Source organism: Zophobas morio, unplaced genomic scaffold (genome assembly GCF_036711695.1).
Source record: "Zophobas morio isolate AGI-343-1 ecotype UQ-CSIRO unplaced genomic scaffold, CSIRO_AGI_Zmor_V1 ptg000021l, whole genome shotgun sequence".
NCBI classification, from domain to species: Eukaryota; Metazoa; Arthropoda; class Insecta; order Coleoptera; family Tenebrionidae; genus Zophobas; species Zophobas morio.
The window spans coordinates 7299421-7317820 of NW_026972126.1; the positions used below are offsets into that span (position 1 = coordinate 7299421).

The 18400-nt window shown below is 33.7% G+C and overlaps 3 protein-coding genes across 4 annotated transcripts; all 3 read left to right on the forward strand.

Annotated features, from left to right (window-relative positions):
- The first annotated feature begins 5 nt into the window (after positions 1 to 5).
- Positions 6 to 1934, forward strand: LOC135132778 (serine protease Hayan-like). 2 transcript variants are annotated; one of them, XM_064060974.1, is made up of 3 exons: positions 6 to 266; positions 996 to 1493; positions 1546 to 1934. In XM_064060974.1, the coding sequence occupies exons 1-3, from the start codon at positions 179 to 181 to the stop codon at positions 1863 to 1865; spliced, it is 906 nt and encodes a 301-aa protein (XP_063917044.1). In that variant the 5' UTR covers positions 6 to 178; the 3' UTR covers positions 1866 to 1934. The 2 variants fall into 2 exon arrangements, with proteins under 2 accessions (XP_063917044.1, XP_063917046.1); XM_064060976.1 differs by having other exon boundaries at positions 1549 to 1934.
- A 106-nt stretch (positions 1935 to 2040) lies between these two features.
- LOC135132772 (serine protease persephone-like) lies at positions 2041 to 7979 on the forward strand. The gene is made up of 3 exons (XM_064060969.1): positions 2041 to 3026; positions 6800 to 7510; positions 7559 to 7979. Exons 1-3 carry the CDS (start codon positions 2939 to 2941, stop codon positions 7870 to 7872), a joined length of 1113 nt encoding a protein of 370 aa, XP_063917039.1. The 5' UTR covers positions 2041 to 2938; the 3' UTR covers positions 7873 to 7979.
- Positions 7980 to 13028: 5049 nt separating this feature from the next.
- On the forward strand, positions 13029 to 18098 carry LOC135132774 (serine protease persephone-like). Its single transcript, XM_064060971.1, has 4 exons — positions 13029 to 13232; positions 16173 to 16856; positions 16916 to 17958; positions 18009 to 18098. Exons 1-3 carry the CDS (start codon positions 13145 to 13147, stop codon positions 17227 to 17229), a joined length of 1086 nt encoding a protein of 361 aa, XP_063917041.1. The 5' UTR covers positions 13029 to 13144; the 3' UTR covers positions 17230 to 17958; positions 18009 to 18098.
- The last annotated feature ends 302 nt before the right edge of the window (positions 18099 to 18400 follow it).

Sequence of the window (18400 nt, forward strand, 5' to 3'; positions counted from 1 at the left end):
TATCTACACCAAACACTTCAAAGAAATTCAAAAGAAGAGCTTGCGCGTCGTCGACTTTCTTCAGTCAAATTAAACTCACATTAGCAGTCTAATAAATTAGTTTGTGTTAAGTTTTGGTCATACTCGTAACATCTCCAACACTAAAGACAATTACGTTATAGTGACCCAACAATCAAAAATGTTTCAAACGAAGAATTGGACAGTCTATGGTTTAGTGATTGGATTATCTTTGTTTCATGTTTATTGCAAACCTGATGAGTTATCTGGTAATTATAATTATTGTTCACTTCTTCAGTAAACTCAAAGTAAAAATTTTCTTTTTAACATGTTTTACACCAACTAATCGCAAAAAAAAACGTTAAAGTTTAAGTAAGTATATTTATAAATATTTACATGTTGAAAATCCACAATCCGGTTGTTGACAACGTGCTGTATTCCCAGAAATATCAATCAGGTTCAAAACGCATGATATTAAATAATACACCAAAATTCCCGGTATCGTAAGTACATACTGTAACAAAGCTTCATCACTTTCTAAAATAGTTTCTCGTTTAATAATCGTCATGAAAATCTCCATACGGGAAAAGCCTATTTCTGTGTAAAAATCTTAAATTAATTAGATACCTATACGTAGGTGTCCCATATCAACTTGAAAATTATTACATGCATAGAAAATAAATTATGTAACAAATAATCTACAAAAAACAATCATCACTATTTTAGTCATAAATGTGTGCACAGGTATTAAGATACTTTAAAATTCAAAATTTAGCAAATTTTAAACAAGTACTTAAATCCTCATACTTGATATTAATTTTTAATTAATTCCTTTTGTCGAGGCCACATATTTTTAGACAGTTTGATTATAATTACAACTCCAATATATTCTGTCCCCAAAAAAATCCATTGCTCCTAATCATCATCTAATTTTTATTCCTCATTCTATGTGCATTGCTTTTTGTTCCTAATTGTTTCAATACAGCGTTTTGTTTTAGATGGTGATCCGAACAGAAAAAGTCAAAAGGTGTGTGTCAAATATTCAAAAAATTTGCCACCAGTTCTATTCTTCAGCCTTCTGGGTGATGAACGTGCGCAGATAGGAGAATTTCCTCACATGGCCGCACTTGGTTTCTTCAGCAATGAAGACAAAGTGTATAGATTTGACTGTGGGGGTACTTTGATTTCTCCTTATTATATAGTAACCGCAGCCCACTGTATTATAAATATTCAGCACAACGAGCTGAAGATAGTGAGACTGGGTGTGATCAATGTTCCAGAAAAAGTGGACAATCCTGACCCAAAATTAGATTACAATGTCATCAACATTACCATTCATAAGAAATATAACGCGAGAGAAAAGTTGAATGATATAGCTTTAGTTAAGCTTGAGAAAAAGATTGTGTTCAACGAAAATATTCGGCCAGCTTGTTTATACACAAAGAATGATGACCCTAAAGGATTAGTGGTAACTGGATGGGAACCTGAGAGTTTAGGTAAGTTGTTAGACATTAACCTTGTTAATAATTCCTCGTATACGTATTGCAGCAGAAGAGAGAAATAGTACTCTCCAAAAGGCAGTTTTGAACTCGGTGCCCTTGCAGGAATGTAACAGGACGTATTACACTCGTTTTCACAGAGACATAAGAGAAAATCAGATATGTGCTGTTAGCAGTGTCAACGATGATGTTTGCCAAGGAGGCGGTGACGGACCTTTGCATATACAAAGCAGCACGACTAATCTATATACAGTCGTTGGAATCACATCATATGGTGTTGGCTGTGGTACCAAATATCCTGGAATTTACACAAGAATTAGTAGTTATTTAGACTGGATTGAAGAGATAGTTTGGCCAGGACCCATATAATAAATTGCCATCTTAATACACACAAGTCGACGTACCAGTAACGTAATTTTAATAAAAAAAAACTTGGTGCCAGGTTATTACATAAAATTTCCCTGGTCCCTGAAGTACAATTAAACAAACCCAGTGTAAAAAATATATAGATAATACCAGTTATAGTGTAAGAAAAAAAATATGAACCATGAGAAACCCGCGACCTTCGCGTTATTAGCACGCACGCTAAGCAGCTGAGTTACTTACTATTAAACATTCCTATACAATTTTGATTTTTTTTTTTACGAAAATCGGCGGATTCAAAAACCACAAATACAATGTTATTTTAAAAATTTAATTGCATTTACCATGCAAAATTTTGAGGTGGCATCATCAAATTGTTGACGTTAAAATGCATATAAAATTTGGCGACAATAGAAGATTTTTTGCTTAATAAAAATGGTCGCAAATGACAAACGATATATATTTAGAATGGCTGAAACGAGCGCGGTTTATGTTTTGTTACTCTAGAGATCATGAAACGTTGAGAAAATATGAAAGTAGACATTCACCGATGGACCCTAATACCGTACTCTACCTACCAAAATTAACTAAGGTCCTATTCTTTTTTAAAGTGAAATTAGAGTGTAACGGACAAGAGTTTATCAAAATGCAATTACAGTATACAAAAGTCAAAATGTATTTTATACACTGTCATTTAATTTTCACGACATCACTCACTGGTTGGGAATTTCTATGTCCGTCACTAAAACACAAAACATCCTGAAAAAATTGTCCGAATTACAAGTGCTTTCCCGGTATAATCTGCCGCCAAAGAACTCACTTCCGAATTTACAAAATACAAATTCGTGTGACGCCAGTGATAAAGATACAGCTGAAAATGGATGCTCAACGAACGAAACGGGGTTTTCTCCACCAGACAGTTCAAAGAAATTAGAAAGAAGAGCTTGCGCGGCATGGACGCATTTCAGTCAACATAAAAGTCAGACCAGTTGTTTAAAAAACCAGTCTATGTTCAGTTTTTGCCAAGAGATCACCAGTACTGAAGACGATCACGATCATCTATTAGTGTAACAACAAAAATGTTTCGAATTAAGAACTGGGCATTCTACGGTTTAGTGATTGGATTTTCCTTGTTTCACGTCGATTGCCAATCTAGTGAATTATATGGTAATTATAATTGTTATTCACTTTTGATCGATTAGAAATCTGCGAAATCAGACGGTTAAGAATTTTTTATAAAGTCGAAAATAATTTTGTTCCTGCCTGTGTGTTACCTGAAAAGGTCATCACAAAATGTTTTTTGTTAACATTATTGCTGTATCTTTTCCTCCTCCATGAGGTACTATTTTTTAATAAATTAAATGATATATTACATTAGTAATTAGACTTACTGTCTCAAAAATATACACAACTTAACACTACGTCACAGATTTAGAATAAGTATTTTCTTAATACTTTTCTCAAATCAAAACGTAATAAATATCGCGTACTTTTTAGAGAAGATTTATCCAATAACTTCTTGACAAAGCATTATTTCCAGGGAAGCTGAATCTGTAAAGTGTAGTCTGTAATTCCTAAATCAGTGTTAATGTTTTGGCAAAATTTCAAAACAAATCTGTCACGTAATGTCTAAGATTAAGTACTTATAAAATAAATCTGATTTTAATTTTGTTTCACGAATGCTTATATATATGAAAAAATAATTTACAACTTATTAAATACGCGTAAAAGCACTCATCATAATATATATTCATATGGAATAGATTTCGAAATTAGTTATTAAATTCGGAGATTACTAGATAAAATATTTCAAAGCGTATAACCCAATATCAGTACTTCCCTTAACATTTTTACTCAAGAAATAAAAATTATGTATAACTATGTAGATACCTAAAGATTTATACTAAATTATTCTTTTATAATATACGTGAATACTCTGAATACATAAAGTTTTTAATATCATTCAACTAAAAAATATAATTATTTCAAAACTATTTTATGTATAAAATGACAAAAAATTATAAATATTTGAGAAATTAATGACAAGTTCGCTGCAACGCTTCTCCTTTCAAGAGAAGTTAAAGCAAATTTTGATTCTATTCGTGAGGTGTTGATAACTTGCTGTAGGTATCTCAGTTTTTCAATGAATTTTAGTGTTCAATAGAATTATTCTATTTAAGGTAGAATATCTCCTTGTTTCAAAGCTAACGACTGTATGCATGAAACCTACTTACTTAAGTTTAATGGTTTCATAAAAAAATGTTAAAATAATTTTTTGTGTTGAAGAGAAGAAAAGTTGAATCAAGTATTGCTCAATTTGTTTCTATACTTAACTGCGTTACGCATTTTGAACTGGTAATTTCTTGATTAATCACTTCAAACTTCCGTGTTTTACTATCAAACATTGATTTATTAGATCATCATCATAACATAAAGTTATCAGTTGTAACACAGATTACAATGTTATCGTACATAGTATACTTGGGTTTTTCAAATTATTATTTTATAGTATATTTTATTTTTCCAACATTAATCATTTATTTACTATCCATATATGTATATTTATTTAAATAAAAAAATGAATAAATTATCGAAAATGTTTCAAAATATTACTTCGATGACTTAATGGCTTACCTTAGATCATATAATAAATAGATACCAATACTCAAACTGAAAGCTGTGACTAGACATGAAGTTCTCGTTTTCTACGTCAAGGGGACTAGTATAATGCTATCCTTGTGTGATCACCACATCTTCATCTTTGTTATATGCATTTCATCTGTATATATCTATTTCACTTCCATCCTTGTACCGCACCAGGGCAACAAATCGCTTCTGACAGATGTTTCTTCTAACCTCTCTTTCGAGTTGTTGTACAAAAAACAATTTTAGAATTTAGAACAAAGATCCTATTTTAAGTGATGTACTCATAAAGGATCACAATTGCTGCCCAATAATTTACTATTCCTTTCGTTATCTACTGTGAATTATTTATAAAATCAAGCTGTCAACATCTTTCTTCCGAAGTTAGTTGAGACATACTTCCTAAAATTTAGGCGCGCAAAATTCAAATAGTGATCAGGCAAGGATAGCTTCATTGTAATCCCTCCATGCACGAGAGAGATGTGTGATAGGAGGATGTCGTCACAGGCTGTCCTAAGGAAAGAACACGGCATGGTGGTATCTATTTATTATATGATCTAAGTGGCTTACCCTACAAGGCACTTTTAGTAGTTTTTTATAAGTATCAAAGTGTCTGAGGTAAATTTTCTATACTAGGATCTGAATATATGAAGTAAATGTTTTTGTAACTCCTAAGACTACCACCTGTTTCTGCCACACAGTTTTTTCTTGTTTTTTTCGTATGTTTCCAATTTTAGTTTCTTGCACATGTATTTTATGCTAACTACACAAACATTAAACAAAACCAATATATATACAAGAAACAATAGTCAAATTTCTGTTTGTACCTAAATGATTTCGCTCTGCCAATGCATAATAAACTATTAATATTCAATAATAAATAGTTTAATAAAGTTAAATTTTACAACATTCTAGAACCCTGTTACGTTAGAATTATAATTATCTGCTCCACTATGTAAGGTATTACCCATATTAAACCGAGCAACCGCGATTTACTGACCACAAAAGTAGCAGCGGCAATAGTTTTGGTTAAAAAGTTGGCAGCCACCGCTGATTGCAAATTATCACAAATCAAGGTTAAGGGTACTGGTGAAATACCTGCGACTCAGTGGTACCAACTTTCTCGACTTGAAATAGTGGACTTCAAGAAAATATGGAAGAGTGTATCACGGTCGAAGGAAGGAAATTATACTGACAATTAAAATATTATTTAAATTCTAAGTGTCTTCCCTCATAGTTTGATATATTATATGGTAAATCACTCTCGTAGCGGAAGATTTATATTGTGGCAGTCAAAAAATTCAAAAGACGTTATAACGAAAGCGGAACCTCTTGTCGAGTCTGTTACTCTCCCTCAATTATTTTACTCTATTTGCAGGTGTAACACACACACCACATCTATATCTATGTCCAAAAAACCTGCGACATATTATATTCTATACCCGGTCTTCGCAAAACAACTAACCATGGGACCAAGCTGCGCGTTTCACGCGACTTTTATAATTAAAAATCTATATTTCTTGAATAATTTATAACGATAAAAATGGATCATTGTGGATAGTGTAAAAACTTAAAAAAATCCTTCTTTTAGATGACACACTGACCCTCCAAAAATCTACCTGGTCCACATACCAACCCCTGTACTTACGAAACTGAGGGTTGCATTCCTGTACAAATGCATGGTTCCCTACATTATTGGCTGATTTTCTAATTTTTCTCAGGGCGAAATTTAAATTTCAAATTCAGGACACGTCTATCTGTAGTGTATAATATTTAAATGCTTTAACACAACTGATCTATGAAAACTACGTACTTATATAATATATAACTTAATCGTAGCAATAGATTCGACCGGAAATGAAAGCAACTTTTGTGTTTAAAACTGTACTGTTCCTTTTTTTTGCCGATTAATGTTTTCTCAACACTGTAACACAAACTTTACAGAACACAAGTGTTCATAGCACATTAAAAATATAATCACAACCTTTCAAAATTCTCGATTTTATAATTAGAATTAGTAGCTGCTTCAACATCAACAATCTAGGTAGTTTTTGTGGTTTTATTTCATCTAACTTACACTACGCAAGCATCGTGTGGACTCCGTCATCCCAAATTTATATTGATGTTCTTGAAAAAATCTAAAATGAAGTCTCCTAAATCTTCTTTTCATTTCCCACATAAATAGTAACACAACATATTCATATTAAAAAATTCTCACCCTTGCCAGTTGAAAACAATTTTCTATCCCACGCTCTCTTTATTGCCCCTGGTTATTTCAATACACTGTTTTATTTCAGGCAGTTCCAATTGCCATAATTCCAACGCTCCAGGAAAATGTATCCCTATTACGAAATGTACTTCAGCATGGGAGGCAGTAAAAAAACAACGTTCCCATGGGTTGAAACGTTGCGGCTTTCAAGGAATTGTGGAAATAGTGTGCTGTCCAGATTCAGAGACAGATAAACCACCTAACGACGACGACGACAATGAAAAACCAACTTCATTTAGAGGCGGCGATGTAACCAGAAAGAGTCAAAAGGCGTGCGACAAGTATTCCAGAACTTTACCAATAGTTCTATTCTACCACATTGTGGGTGGAGAAAATGCACAACTACGAGAATTTCCTCACATGGCCGCACTTGGTTTCTTCATCAAAGAAGAAAATATGTATAGATTTGACTGTGGGGGTACTTTAATTTCCCCTTATTATATAGTAACCGCAGCGCACTGTCTTGTAAATGTTCAGGGCAACGAGCTGAAGATAGCTAGACTGGGTGTGATCAATGTTCCGGGAATGGTGGAAAAGCCTGATCCGAAAATAGATTATAACGTAATCGACGTTAAAATACATAAACAGTATAATGGCCGAAAAAGGTTCAACGATATAGCTTTAGTCAAGCTTGAGAAAGCAGTTACATTTACCGATACTATTCGGCCAGCTTGCTTGTACACTAAGAATGATAACCCTGATAAAATAATGGTAACTGGATGGGGAGCTGTGGGCTTAGGTAAGTGTCAGACTTTCACACACTCAGAAATACTCACTTGTTTTACAGGAAAAGAGAGAAGTAATATTCTCCAAAAGGCTACTTTGAACCCTGTGTCTTTGCAAGAATGTAGCCTCATATATCAGAAAAAAGTTCAAAAACATATAACGAAAAATCACATATGTGCTGCCAGCACTATGAGCGATGCGTGCCAGGGGGACTCAGGAGGACCTTTGCAGACACAAAGCAAGGCTAATATATTAACAATCGTTGGAATCATCTCATACGGTATTACCTGTGGTAGTCGATATCCCGGAGTTTACACAAGAATTAGTCGTTATTTAGACTGGATTGAAGAGGTAGTTTGGCCAGGAGCAGTGTAGTAAATTGCCGTCTCAGTACCAGTATTTTTGGTAACTTTTTCTTACAAATGTCACTATTTTTACCTCAAACTTAATTTATTTTAACATTTCAAATATATACGTGTAATGGGTATATCTTATGTGATACAATTTACAATATACATATATAAACAAATATATATTATGTTCAATGGTTTTTCTTTAAAATGCCGTTTTTCTTACCTCCCTTTAGTAGTCTTAAATATTTCCTTATATTCTTCTCCATATTACGTGATAAGTGCTATTAATGGTAGCAATGTATTTTTAACATTGTTACTGGAAAAAAAGAAAACTAGTGTTCAAAATGTCTGAAAAGAAAAAAATAAATAATCGTCATGTACCCTAAACACTGAGCAATCTACATGTTATATTAAAAATTTGGAATGACAAATTTGTTTGTCAACACCTTAAAGAAAAATAACAATAATAATAAATCGAGTTCTTTTATAATAATTTTTTCTGGAATTGCAACTGATGTTAAACGTTAAATTAATGTGTTATTTTTTACATCAGAATTATTAACTCACAGCTTGAATTTGAGCAATATATTCTCGAATTCTTATTTTGATTTTGAACATATTTAATTAGTATGTGCCTTGTTATGTTTGTTGCATATGTGTTTTATTTTATGTGATGTAAAAATTCTCTGGATCCATCATGTAACTCATTTAATACATAAATTCTTTTTGTTTGAAATTCTTAATACAGAGGGGCACAACAAAAAACTATTTGCTTTGCACTTTCAATAATTCAATAATAATTATCGTCAGGACTTCTAGAGTGCAAATTTCAAATTAATGCGGTCACCTGTGTAAAGGGATGTCGACAGTTTTCTGATCTATTGTCAATTCAGTAAATTTCAGACCTTGTAACAATGTTTCCGAGGAATGAGCACGTCGCTGATCTAACAGTCCGCGAGGCCAACACGACGTAACACTGACAACTGAGGAGAGCTCGATCACTTTGATCGGAGCGACCGTTCCTTAACCGTGATCTATCATTTGGACTCCCGATATAAACTTTGGTTTTGTTCATATTTAAAATTGTCACCACACCATCGTAATAACTTAAATATAAGTGTTTATACTGCATTTGTGTTTTTTTTTTAAGTGTAATTCAATTTTGGAATACAGTTAAACTGTTGTGCAATCGTGTAGCTCTGTAAATTTCATGATGGTGCTGATCTGTGTCCTTTTGATGTTTCTGAATAAGTTAAATCAAGGTGTAAGCAAAGTTTATTCTTATCATATCAGTGAGTTTTTTTTTGTTCTTTTTGATGCTCTTCTTTTTCTTTCGACTAACAAGTGTCATTCACCTCTTGTTCATTTTCCTGTATCCTGTCCGAGGCCTACCCTGTTTGTTTTTACTGCAGTCACCAATAAAGGGAGCTATTGGTGTGAAAAGTTGTATCCTCGTTTTAATTCCCTTTCATTAAAATATCAATAATGACGTTTTATTGTTTGATCTACCAATCTGCTATTACACCTTCCACACCATCGATCAAATGTTCAAATTGCAAGAAACATGTTCATATTAGGTGTTCCACCGTGGCCGTCCCAAATATATCTACCAACATTCAGTGGGTATGTCAAAAGTGTTCTTCAATTGCTCCGATTGCTGATACTCTAATAACTCTTGCGGCAATCGAAAAGCTGTTCGAAAATCAATTCAGCAAACTAAAAGAGGGACTTGAAATTAGAATTTCCGCACATAATTGAAGAAAAATGATTGCAAATTAATAACAGAATTTCTGATGTTGACGATAATGTCCGAAAAATACAATCTGAAATTATTCAACTAAAGACTTCCTCTACCAACAAGGCTGAATCTTAAGATATTAATGATGTAGTGTTGGACATTTGCGACCGAAATGACCGTAGTAAGAATGTTCTCTTATACAATGTCCCTGAGTCACTGGCTAAATCTGCAGACGAACGCGTAATTGACGATTTAACTCATGTTTCATCCATTTTGGAACCTTTAGGGGCATTCCAACAGCCAAAGAAATTGGTAGTTTTATATCCCGCAGTTTTGAACTCACTTCTGGTGTACGTCAGGGATCACACTGTGGTCCAATATTGTTTTTGCTGTTTGTCAATGATCTACAATTTTGTTTCAAGTATTCTAATTTTCTACTTTACTCCGATGACTTGAAAATTTTTAAACTCATTAAATCTCTTCAGGATGCGTTGGAATTACAATCTGATTCAAATAGATTATATGACTTGTATGATCGGAATCAATTGTTTTTAAATACAGATAAGTGTTATGTTATAACATTCTGTGACGTGAAAAATTTATACCAACATATTTATAAAATAAATGACAGTGTCTTGAAGGTAGTAAATGAAATAAAAGATCTCGGTGTGGTGTTTGATTCAAAATTGTCTTTTAAATCTCATTATGATTAAATTTTCAAAAAGTCAATGAGCATGTTGGGGTTTGTATGGCGTCACGGTCACATGGTATCAACATTCTCCTTAAAGACACTTTACTGTTCCCTCGTGCGTTCGCATTTGGAATATTGTTCACCAACATGGTTTCCGTTTTATAAATCGGATAATGATTATTTGGAAAGAATTCAAAAGAAATTTCTTAGATGTTTGGAGTTCTGAATGCATTGGCCTCACCATAAAGGCCACTACGAGTTCATCACCAATTTCATAAACCTGCCTTCTTTGCATACAAGGAGGATACTGTTGGATGATTGCCTTGTACATGGTTCCATTAATGCCCATATTGATTGCCCTGAAATATTATCACAATTGGATTTCTACGTTCCTGATCCTTCGGCTTGTAATACACGCAGTGTAAAAATTTTGAGAGTGCATCCTTCGTTAAAAACTAATTTTGCTTTTAATAATCCAATTAATAGATTAATGGAACTTGGAAACAAATTTGCATCCATAGAAAAGTTTGAGCTTTTCCAGAATTCAAAACATGTATTCAGACGTGAATTCCTTTACATTCTCAACAATAATTGACGTTAATTTTGCTAATGAGTTATGTCAAAGTCAGTGTGTTAGGTTAGATATAGGTTAGATATAAGTACATATATGTTCCATTCTTTTGTACATTTAATTAATTTATTTTTGTAAATTGGAGTAATCCGTAACATGATTAATAAATAATAAATAAATAAATAAATAAATAAATAATAGTTATTTACGTGGCAAGCTTAGTAAATTAGCCTTTACGGGCGAGCCGGAATGTTTGCAGGGCGAGCGACGTAGGAGCGAGCTCTGTAATCCGGTGAGCCCCAGTAAAGGCTAGTTGCAAGCGAGCCGCGTACAACGTTTTACTTCCTCTTGCTGAAAATCCTGAAAATGAACAACTTTGGCATCTCTAGAAATTTTACTTGAAATTACAGTCATAGAAATTATAGTCATTTTTCATAGTTTGCTCCGGTAACTATGGAAAATTGAATTGTTTGAAAATAACGGGACTGTCAATTTTGTAAATTCGATTAATAATTTAAATAGTTTAATTTTGTTTCTGAGCTCTGTTAATTCTGGAATTCGATGAAGATGAAGAGTTTGAAGGTGATTTTAACGTTAGTATTAGCACAGTATTAGTGAGATTAAGAAAAAGGCCGACGCAGCGAATGTGTGTTTGATTCCGGTGCTGTCATGACAACGTTTTACAGGTACGGTGCCTGTAAAGCTGCCACGGTAACGCTTTACAGGCAGGGTGCGTGTAAAGGCTAATTTACCGAGTTAGTTCAGACGACAGTAAACGAGCTTTAACAAGACAAGAGGAAGTAAATGAATATTACCATCCATTTACTTTCATTCAAATTTCTCTTTTTTCTTTGTATGTTTAAATTTCTGATACCTATTCGTATATATATTCTTAGATTTTCTTTCTCCAGAATGGAGGAATTGTAATCAAGTAATGAGAAATGGAACGGTTAGTCAGTTTTCCTCGTACATTACTATAAAATGTTCTTAGACCATTCATAAACCGCTAGTAGGTACAGTATGTTATTTTAGAAAATTCAATAGCATTTACCATCCAAATTTTTTATGTGACGTCATCAAGTTGTTGTTGAGGATGATTAACAAATTTTGATTAGTATTTTAGCATCTACACGATATTCATAAACTGCACAGAAAATTTCGCGACGATAGATGTTCTGCTTAATAAAAATCGACGCAGATGACAGAAGAGTCTGACCAGCTGAAACGACTGGCCTATGTTTTCACGCTCTAAAGATCATCAAACGTCGAGAAAATATGAAAGTAGCCATTCCCCAGATGGACTCTATTATGGTACTTCCTCAGCTTACGCTCGACAAGTAACAAACTGAAGACACACTCACAGAACAGATTTTCCCTAGTGTTAAGCCTAGCCGTGACAAACGAACAACTAATAAGTAATATATATAGTAAGTATGTGAATTAAACAAAGCAAGTAGGTGGACGTTTCTACGTATTCTTTTCGGTACATATATATATAGATAAACTTAGCAAGTCTGGAGAAATGGTTAAGGAACATACAATTTTTAAAAAGAATATTTAATTAAACATTTCTCTTTTTAGATTAAATTGAAGTAGACTTAAGTAACTTAGTGTAAAACAGTATATAGTGAAAATTACCTAAAACTACAAAACTTAGTTAGTTTTATATTTTTTGAAATTCTTTGTAAAATTTACAAAACCGACGGTGGTCCCTCGTAAGTTCTTCTGGAAAATTGCGATTGCCCCCTTTGAGGTTGTTCTTAAGTGCGCCATCAAGACTTCCGCCAAACCGCTTCCAGGCTTTTCTTTATTCGAACGCCGCCGTCACCGCAGAAAATCCACAGGCGTCGCACCGGGGCGGCATGTAAGTTTAATTCCTAACAATATTTTATACATTCTCATTTAAATTTCAGGATATCACTCTTGGTTGGGAATTTCTATGTCCGCCACAAAAATACAAAACATCATGAAAAAATTATTCGAATTATAAATGTTTTCCTAGTACGACCTCCCGCCAAAGCACCCACTTCCGAATTTCCGAAATACGAAATTCGTGTGGCGCCACTGATAAAGATGCAACAGAAACTGGATGTTCAACGAATTAAACCGGATTTTCTATACCAAACACTTCAAAGAAATTGGAAAAAAGAGCTTGCGCGTCATGGAAGCATTTCAATCTACATAAAACTCACACCAGTTGTCTAATAAGTCAGTCTGTGTTCACTTCTTGTCAATGTATCATCAACACCAGGACGATTTCGTGACAGTGACCTTTAGTAGTGGAACAACAAAAAATGTTTCAGACTAATAACTGGGTATTCCACGGTTTAGTAATTGGATTTTCCTTGTTTCATGTCTACTGCCAACCCAGTGAATTATATGGTAATTATAATTATTATTTGGTTTTGATCGATTGGTAATCTCAAATCTGTGACAGTCTTTCCAAAAAAAAAAAAATAATTATTTATACGTTTGAAAAGACTGTCACAGATAAACAATAATAAATTTATTATGTTTATCTGTTACCTCAAATTGTCATTGCAAAATGTAATGTAATTTATTGCATTACTAATTTAATTAGTAATTACTTACTGTCTTACAGATATTCACAACTTAACACTACGCCACAGAATATTTTCTCAAATTATCTTAATGCTTTTCTCAAATCAAAGCATAATAAATATCGCGTACTTTTTACAAAAAAAATTATCCAAAGCATCATTTTCGGGGAGGCTAAATCTATAGACATTAGTCTGTAATCTCTTCAAAAAACCTGTCACGTAGTGTCTGAGAAAAGTTGGTCGAAGGTTATTTCGACAGAACTTCCCGCGCTCCAGAAGAGTAAATAACACCTCCAGACAATCCCTGCGCCTCGAGGATGTAAATTCCAAGGGGGCACGATCTGAACAAATGCGGACAATATGAAATATATTTAAAGAACAACGTATTCTTAATTCCAAGTACTTGTTTAACTTTAACTGTTTTGTTTACATTTACGCTTCGAAAAATTCGACCATTAGGACGTCATATCGTATCAGCGCTGGCATTGGGTTTTGCAGTTCCTGATTAAATCAATAAAATAAATTCACGAATTGATTTTTTTTTGAGTCACTCTGTATATGCAAATCCAAAAAATATGAATGGGATGATAAATCACAAGTACAGACTTATCATATTTTCTACATTTTAGATAGGATTTATGCGGCAAATTTTTGAGCTGACGTCAACAATTTTTTGGAGGGGATAAGTAAATATATTATGATTAAAAATTTACCATGGTTATTATAATCTGTAATCTCAGGAAATACCACTCGCTGCTACGCAACTCGTGGTATTTCCATCGCAACACAAATTTCGTTTCGCTAATAAATCTTCTGAATTATCACAAGTATTCATCCTACTCAGTGTTGGGCAGTATCTAGATACTTGTATCTAAATAAAGTATGTAGATACATTTTTGGGTATCTAGTATCTGTATCTAGATAAAATCGAATTTAAGCACAAAATATCTGTATCTAGATACAAAATTAATGGCGCAGATACAGATACATTTTTTTATTTCACTTTTTTTTCAGTAGTTATTAGTTGAGTTATACTAGTAGTAATTTTTGATACTTCATGTTGGTGATTTTGGTCACATAAACAAAAATAGAGGTAAGAGGTCCACTAATAGTGTTCTGTCACGGAAATTTTCATATTTTAAATACCATCATTTCCTACATTGTAGCCTTCAGTACTTACACATCTTTAAATATAATCCTGAGGGGTAATAAATCTAAGCCATGGTAAGATGATATTTTAAAAACCATTAACCACAATTCACTATTCACTGCATTTTACGCTTATCGGGGCAATGCATTTTGTCTGTGTACCTGAGCAACCCGGGTCCGGTAGACCCGCTGGTTGTATTTGTGTTATTAAATAAGAGTAAGTTTAATAGTAAAAATATTTGTTTAAGATATGTTATTATTTTTAGAAAATAATAATTGCGTGTTACATAATGATTAATTTTTTCAATTAGCACAAATTAGTTCTGTAATCGACTAATCGAATGTTCAGTATATACATTTCTCTCGCATAAATCGCATATTTGTTACTGTTTTATACCTTTATTTTTCAGACAAATATAGCATCTTTTCCTGTTGCCACATGTGTCATTTCTTCACTTTTTCATTGTTAAATCTAACGCGAGGCGGGCTTGGTAGGTTCGTTTTGCCCTAGAATGTGCCGATTATGTTTAAGTGTAAATCGCGGGCAATAAAATTAATATTTTTACAACCCTAGAATAATTTATCGTGATATATTCTCAGAAATCGTGAAACGAGATTAAAATAAAATGAGTTTCAACAAAAATCTGAAAATTTAAAGTTGCACTCTCGTGATTCCGACCTGTCAGGCAGCCTTTGATCCTATAAGGGGTTTAAATACCTTTCTAAGAAATTGTACTTATTTTGCCTTAAACGGGACCAGCAATTCTTCCTAAAATGTATATACCTGCCGCACCGGGATAGACCATTACCGGACATGGTCATAAAAACATCATAAGCCGATATTGAAGAATAATAATTTATGAGAGGTTGCCGACAACAGACTTTCAGCACAGAATAATCATTTCCCGTATTCTTTTGAAATATTAATTTTAATGCTGGAAATAATTATTAGATATACTCAAACACAATTTGGACACTGTAGTTTATGAATAAAAACAAAAAAAAATATTCTTTTTAAGCGTACGTAATAAATATTGCACAATTTGCAACACATCAAACAGCGAAGCGATGGCCTATTTCCAGGAAAAAAGAAAAGATTTTTCAGTCTTGAATAACTATGCTACAGTAAAATGTTTATTTTTTAAATTTAATACCACAATCCCTTCTTCTGCACCTGTGGAACGGGTGTTTAGTAGCGGAAACCAAATTCTGACACCAAGAAGAAATAATTTAGGTGACAATACGTTCGAAATGTTTTAAAAAATTCATTAAACAATACATAAAAAAATACATAAACATGTTTTCAGTTATTTTATTCGCCAAACCTTCAAAAAGTATCTGTTTTCTTGTATCTGTATCTAGATACATTTCGAAAAAATCGAAAACAATCTGTATCTAGATACTTTTAAAAGTATCTGTCCTCAATACTGATCCTACTCATTGTATTGATAATAATGTTCCCTTCATTACAAAATTGTAAAAATGCTGCTATTCAGCCCATAGTGATTCAAAATTTATTTCCTGGACAAATACCAGTTTAAAAAAACAATTTTTATCCCTCACATTGTTTATTGCTCCTTGTTATTTCAATACATATACCGTTTTGTTTCAGGGAGTTCAAAATGTCATAATTCCAACGCTCCAGGGAAATGTATCCCTATCACAAAATGCACTTCAGCACTGGAAGAGGTAAAAAACTACCGTCCCCATGGGTTGAAACGTTGCGGTTTCCAAGAATTTGTGGAAATAGTGTGCTGTCCCGATTCAGACGACACAGAAAAATCAACTTCAATTAGAGGCGGCGATGTAGCTAGAAAGAGTCAAAAGGTGTGCGACAAATATTCAAAAGATTTACCATTAGTTCTAATCTACCACATCCTGAATGGAGAAAATACACAACCAGGAGAATTCCCTCATATGGCTGCACTTGGTTTCTTCAATAAAAAAGTCAATATGTATAGATTCGACTGTGGGGGTACTTTAATTTCCCCTTATCATATAGTAACCGCAGCGCACTGTCTTGTAAATGTTCAGGGCAACGAGCTGAAGATAGCGCGACTGGGTGTAATCAATGTTCCAGAAATGGTGAAAAATCCTGATCCGAAAATAGATTATAACGTCGTTGACGTTATAATTCATAAACACTATGATGGCCGAAGAAAGCTCAACGACATAGCTTTAGTCAAGCTTGAGAAACAAGTTAGATTTACTGATACTATTCGGCCAGCTTGTTTGTACACAAAGAATGATAACCCTGAAAACTTAAAGGTTACTGGATGGGGAGTTGTAAGCTTCGGTAAGTTGTCGCACCTTTACACACTTAATCAGAAATACTCATTCGTATACATTTTGCAGGAGGAGAAAGAAGTAGTATTCTCCAAAAGGGGACTTTAAACCCTGTGCCTTTGCAAGAATGTAGCAGTATATACCAGAAAAGAGTTCAAAAAGAGATAACAGAAAATCAAATCTGTGCCGTCAGCAATCCGAGCAGTGCTTGCCAGGGAGACTCCGGTGGACCTTTGCAGACTCAAAGCAGGGCTAATTTATTCACAGTCGTTGGAATCTCATCATACGGTATTGGCTGTGGCGGTCAATATCCTGGAGTTTACACAAGAATTAGTGGCTATTTAGACTGGATTGAAAAAATAGTTTGGCCAGGAACCGTGTAGTAAATTGCCATCTCAATACCCAGAAGTCGACGTAGCAGTATTTTTGATAACTTTTTCTAAAAAAATGTCATTATCTTTACCTCAAACGTAATTTATTTAAATGTTATTAATGATAGCAATGTATTTTTAAGAATATTACTCGGAAGAAGAAGAAAAAGTAATGTCCGAAACGTATGGAAATACAAAAAAATTATGATCGTGTTTTTTTCTAAAGATTTGTCGTCATGAAAACCTAAACACCAAAAAATCTACATATATTAAAAATTTGGAATAACAAGTTTGTTTTTCAGCACCTTCCAGAAAAATTGCAATTGTAAATCGACAAACCAATAAATAAAGGAGCGGAATGTGGGATACTCTCTAACAATATCAAAACAACTTTGTGTGCGCAACTAAATAAGTACATTATGGTGTCTTGAATTTGAAATTTAAATTTCGCACTGAGAGAAAAAACGCCGTGAAACCGCTGACAACAATTATAAGAAAAATTCATTCCATAACGTAGGCTAGGAACGGTGAGCAAGAGGAGCGCACGTAGACTTCAAAAAAAGGTTTCAAGTCCTATTTTTGCACGTCAGCATCACATATTGTTCAGAACATAGAGTGGAAACACGTGTTAAAAATAAGGGAATGTAAAATTTAGTTTCCAAATTAATAAAAGAGCAATCGTTCAAATAAAATGAATCGCATTCGACGCTATAGTCCCCGTTCAATGAGTGTAATTACAAGGTAATATTATTTATTAATAATTTTATTTAAGTATAATCTGAAATGATTAGAGCTATTCCATCACCACATGTTATCAATCGCCACCTTCGAGGTTGTTCTGGTGTTCGCCATCGAGACTTCCGGCAAATCGTTTCCAGACTTTTCTTTGTTCGGACGACGCCGTCACCAATGATGAGTCACCAGTCATCGCGGCAATGTACTAGAAAACCCATAGCCTTCGCACCGGGCAGCGTATGAGTTTACTTCGTAACAATATTTTATACCTTCTCATTTAAACTTCAGGATATCACTCTTGGTTGGGAATTTCTAAGTCAGTATTATCTCCTGCGAAAGCACTCACTCCCGAATTTCCAAAATACAAATTACTCTGACGCCACTGATAAAGATGCAAGAGAAACTGGGTGTGCAACGAATGAAGGGGGATTTTCTGCACATTAAACAA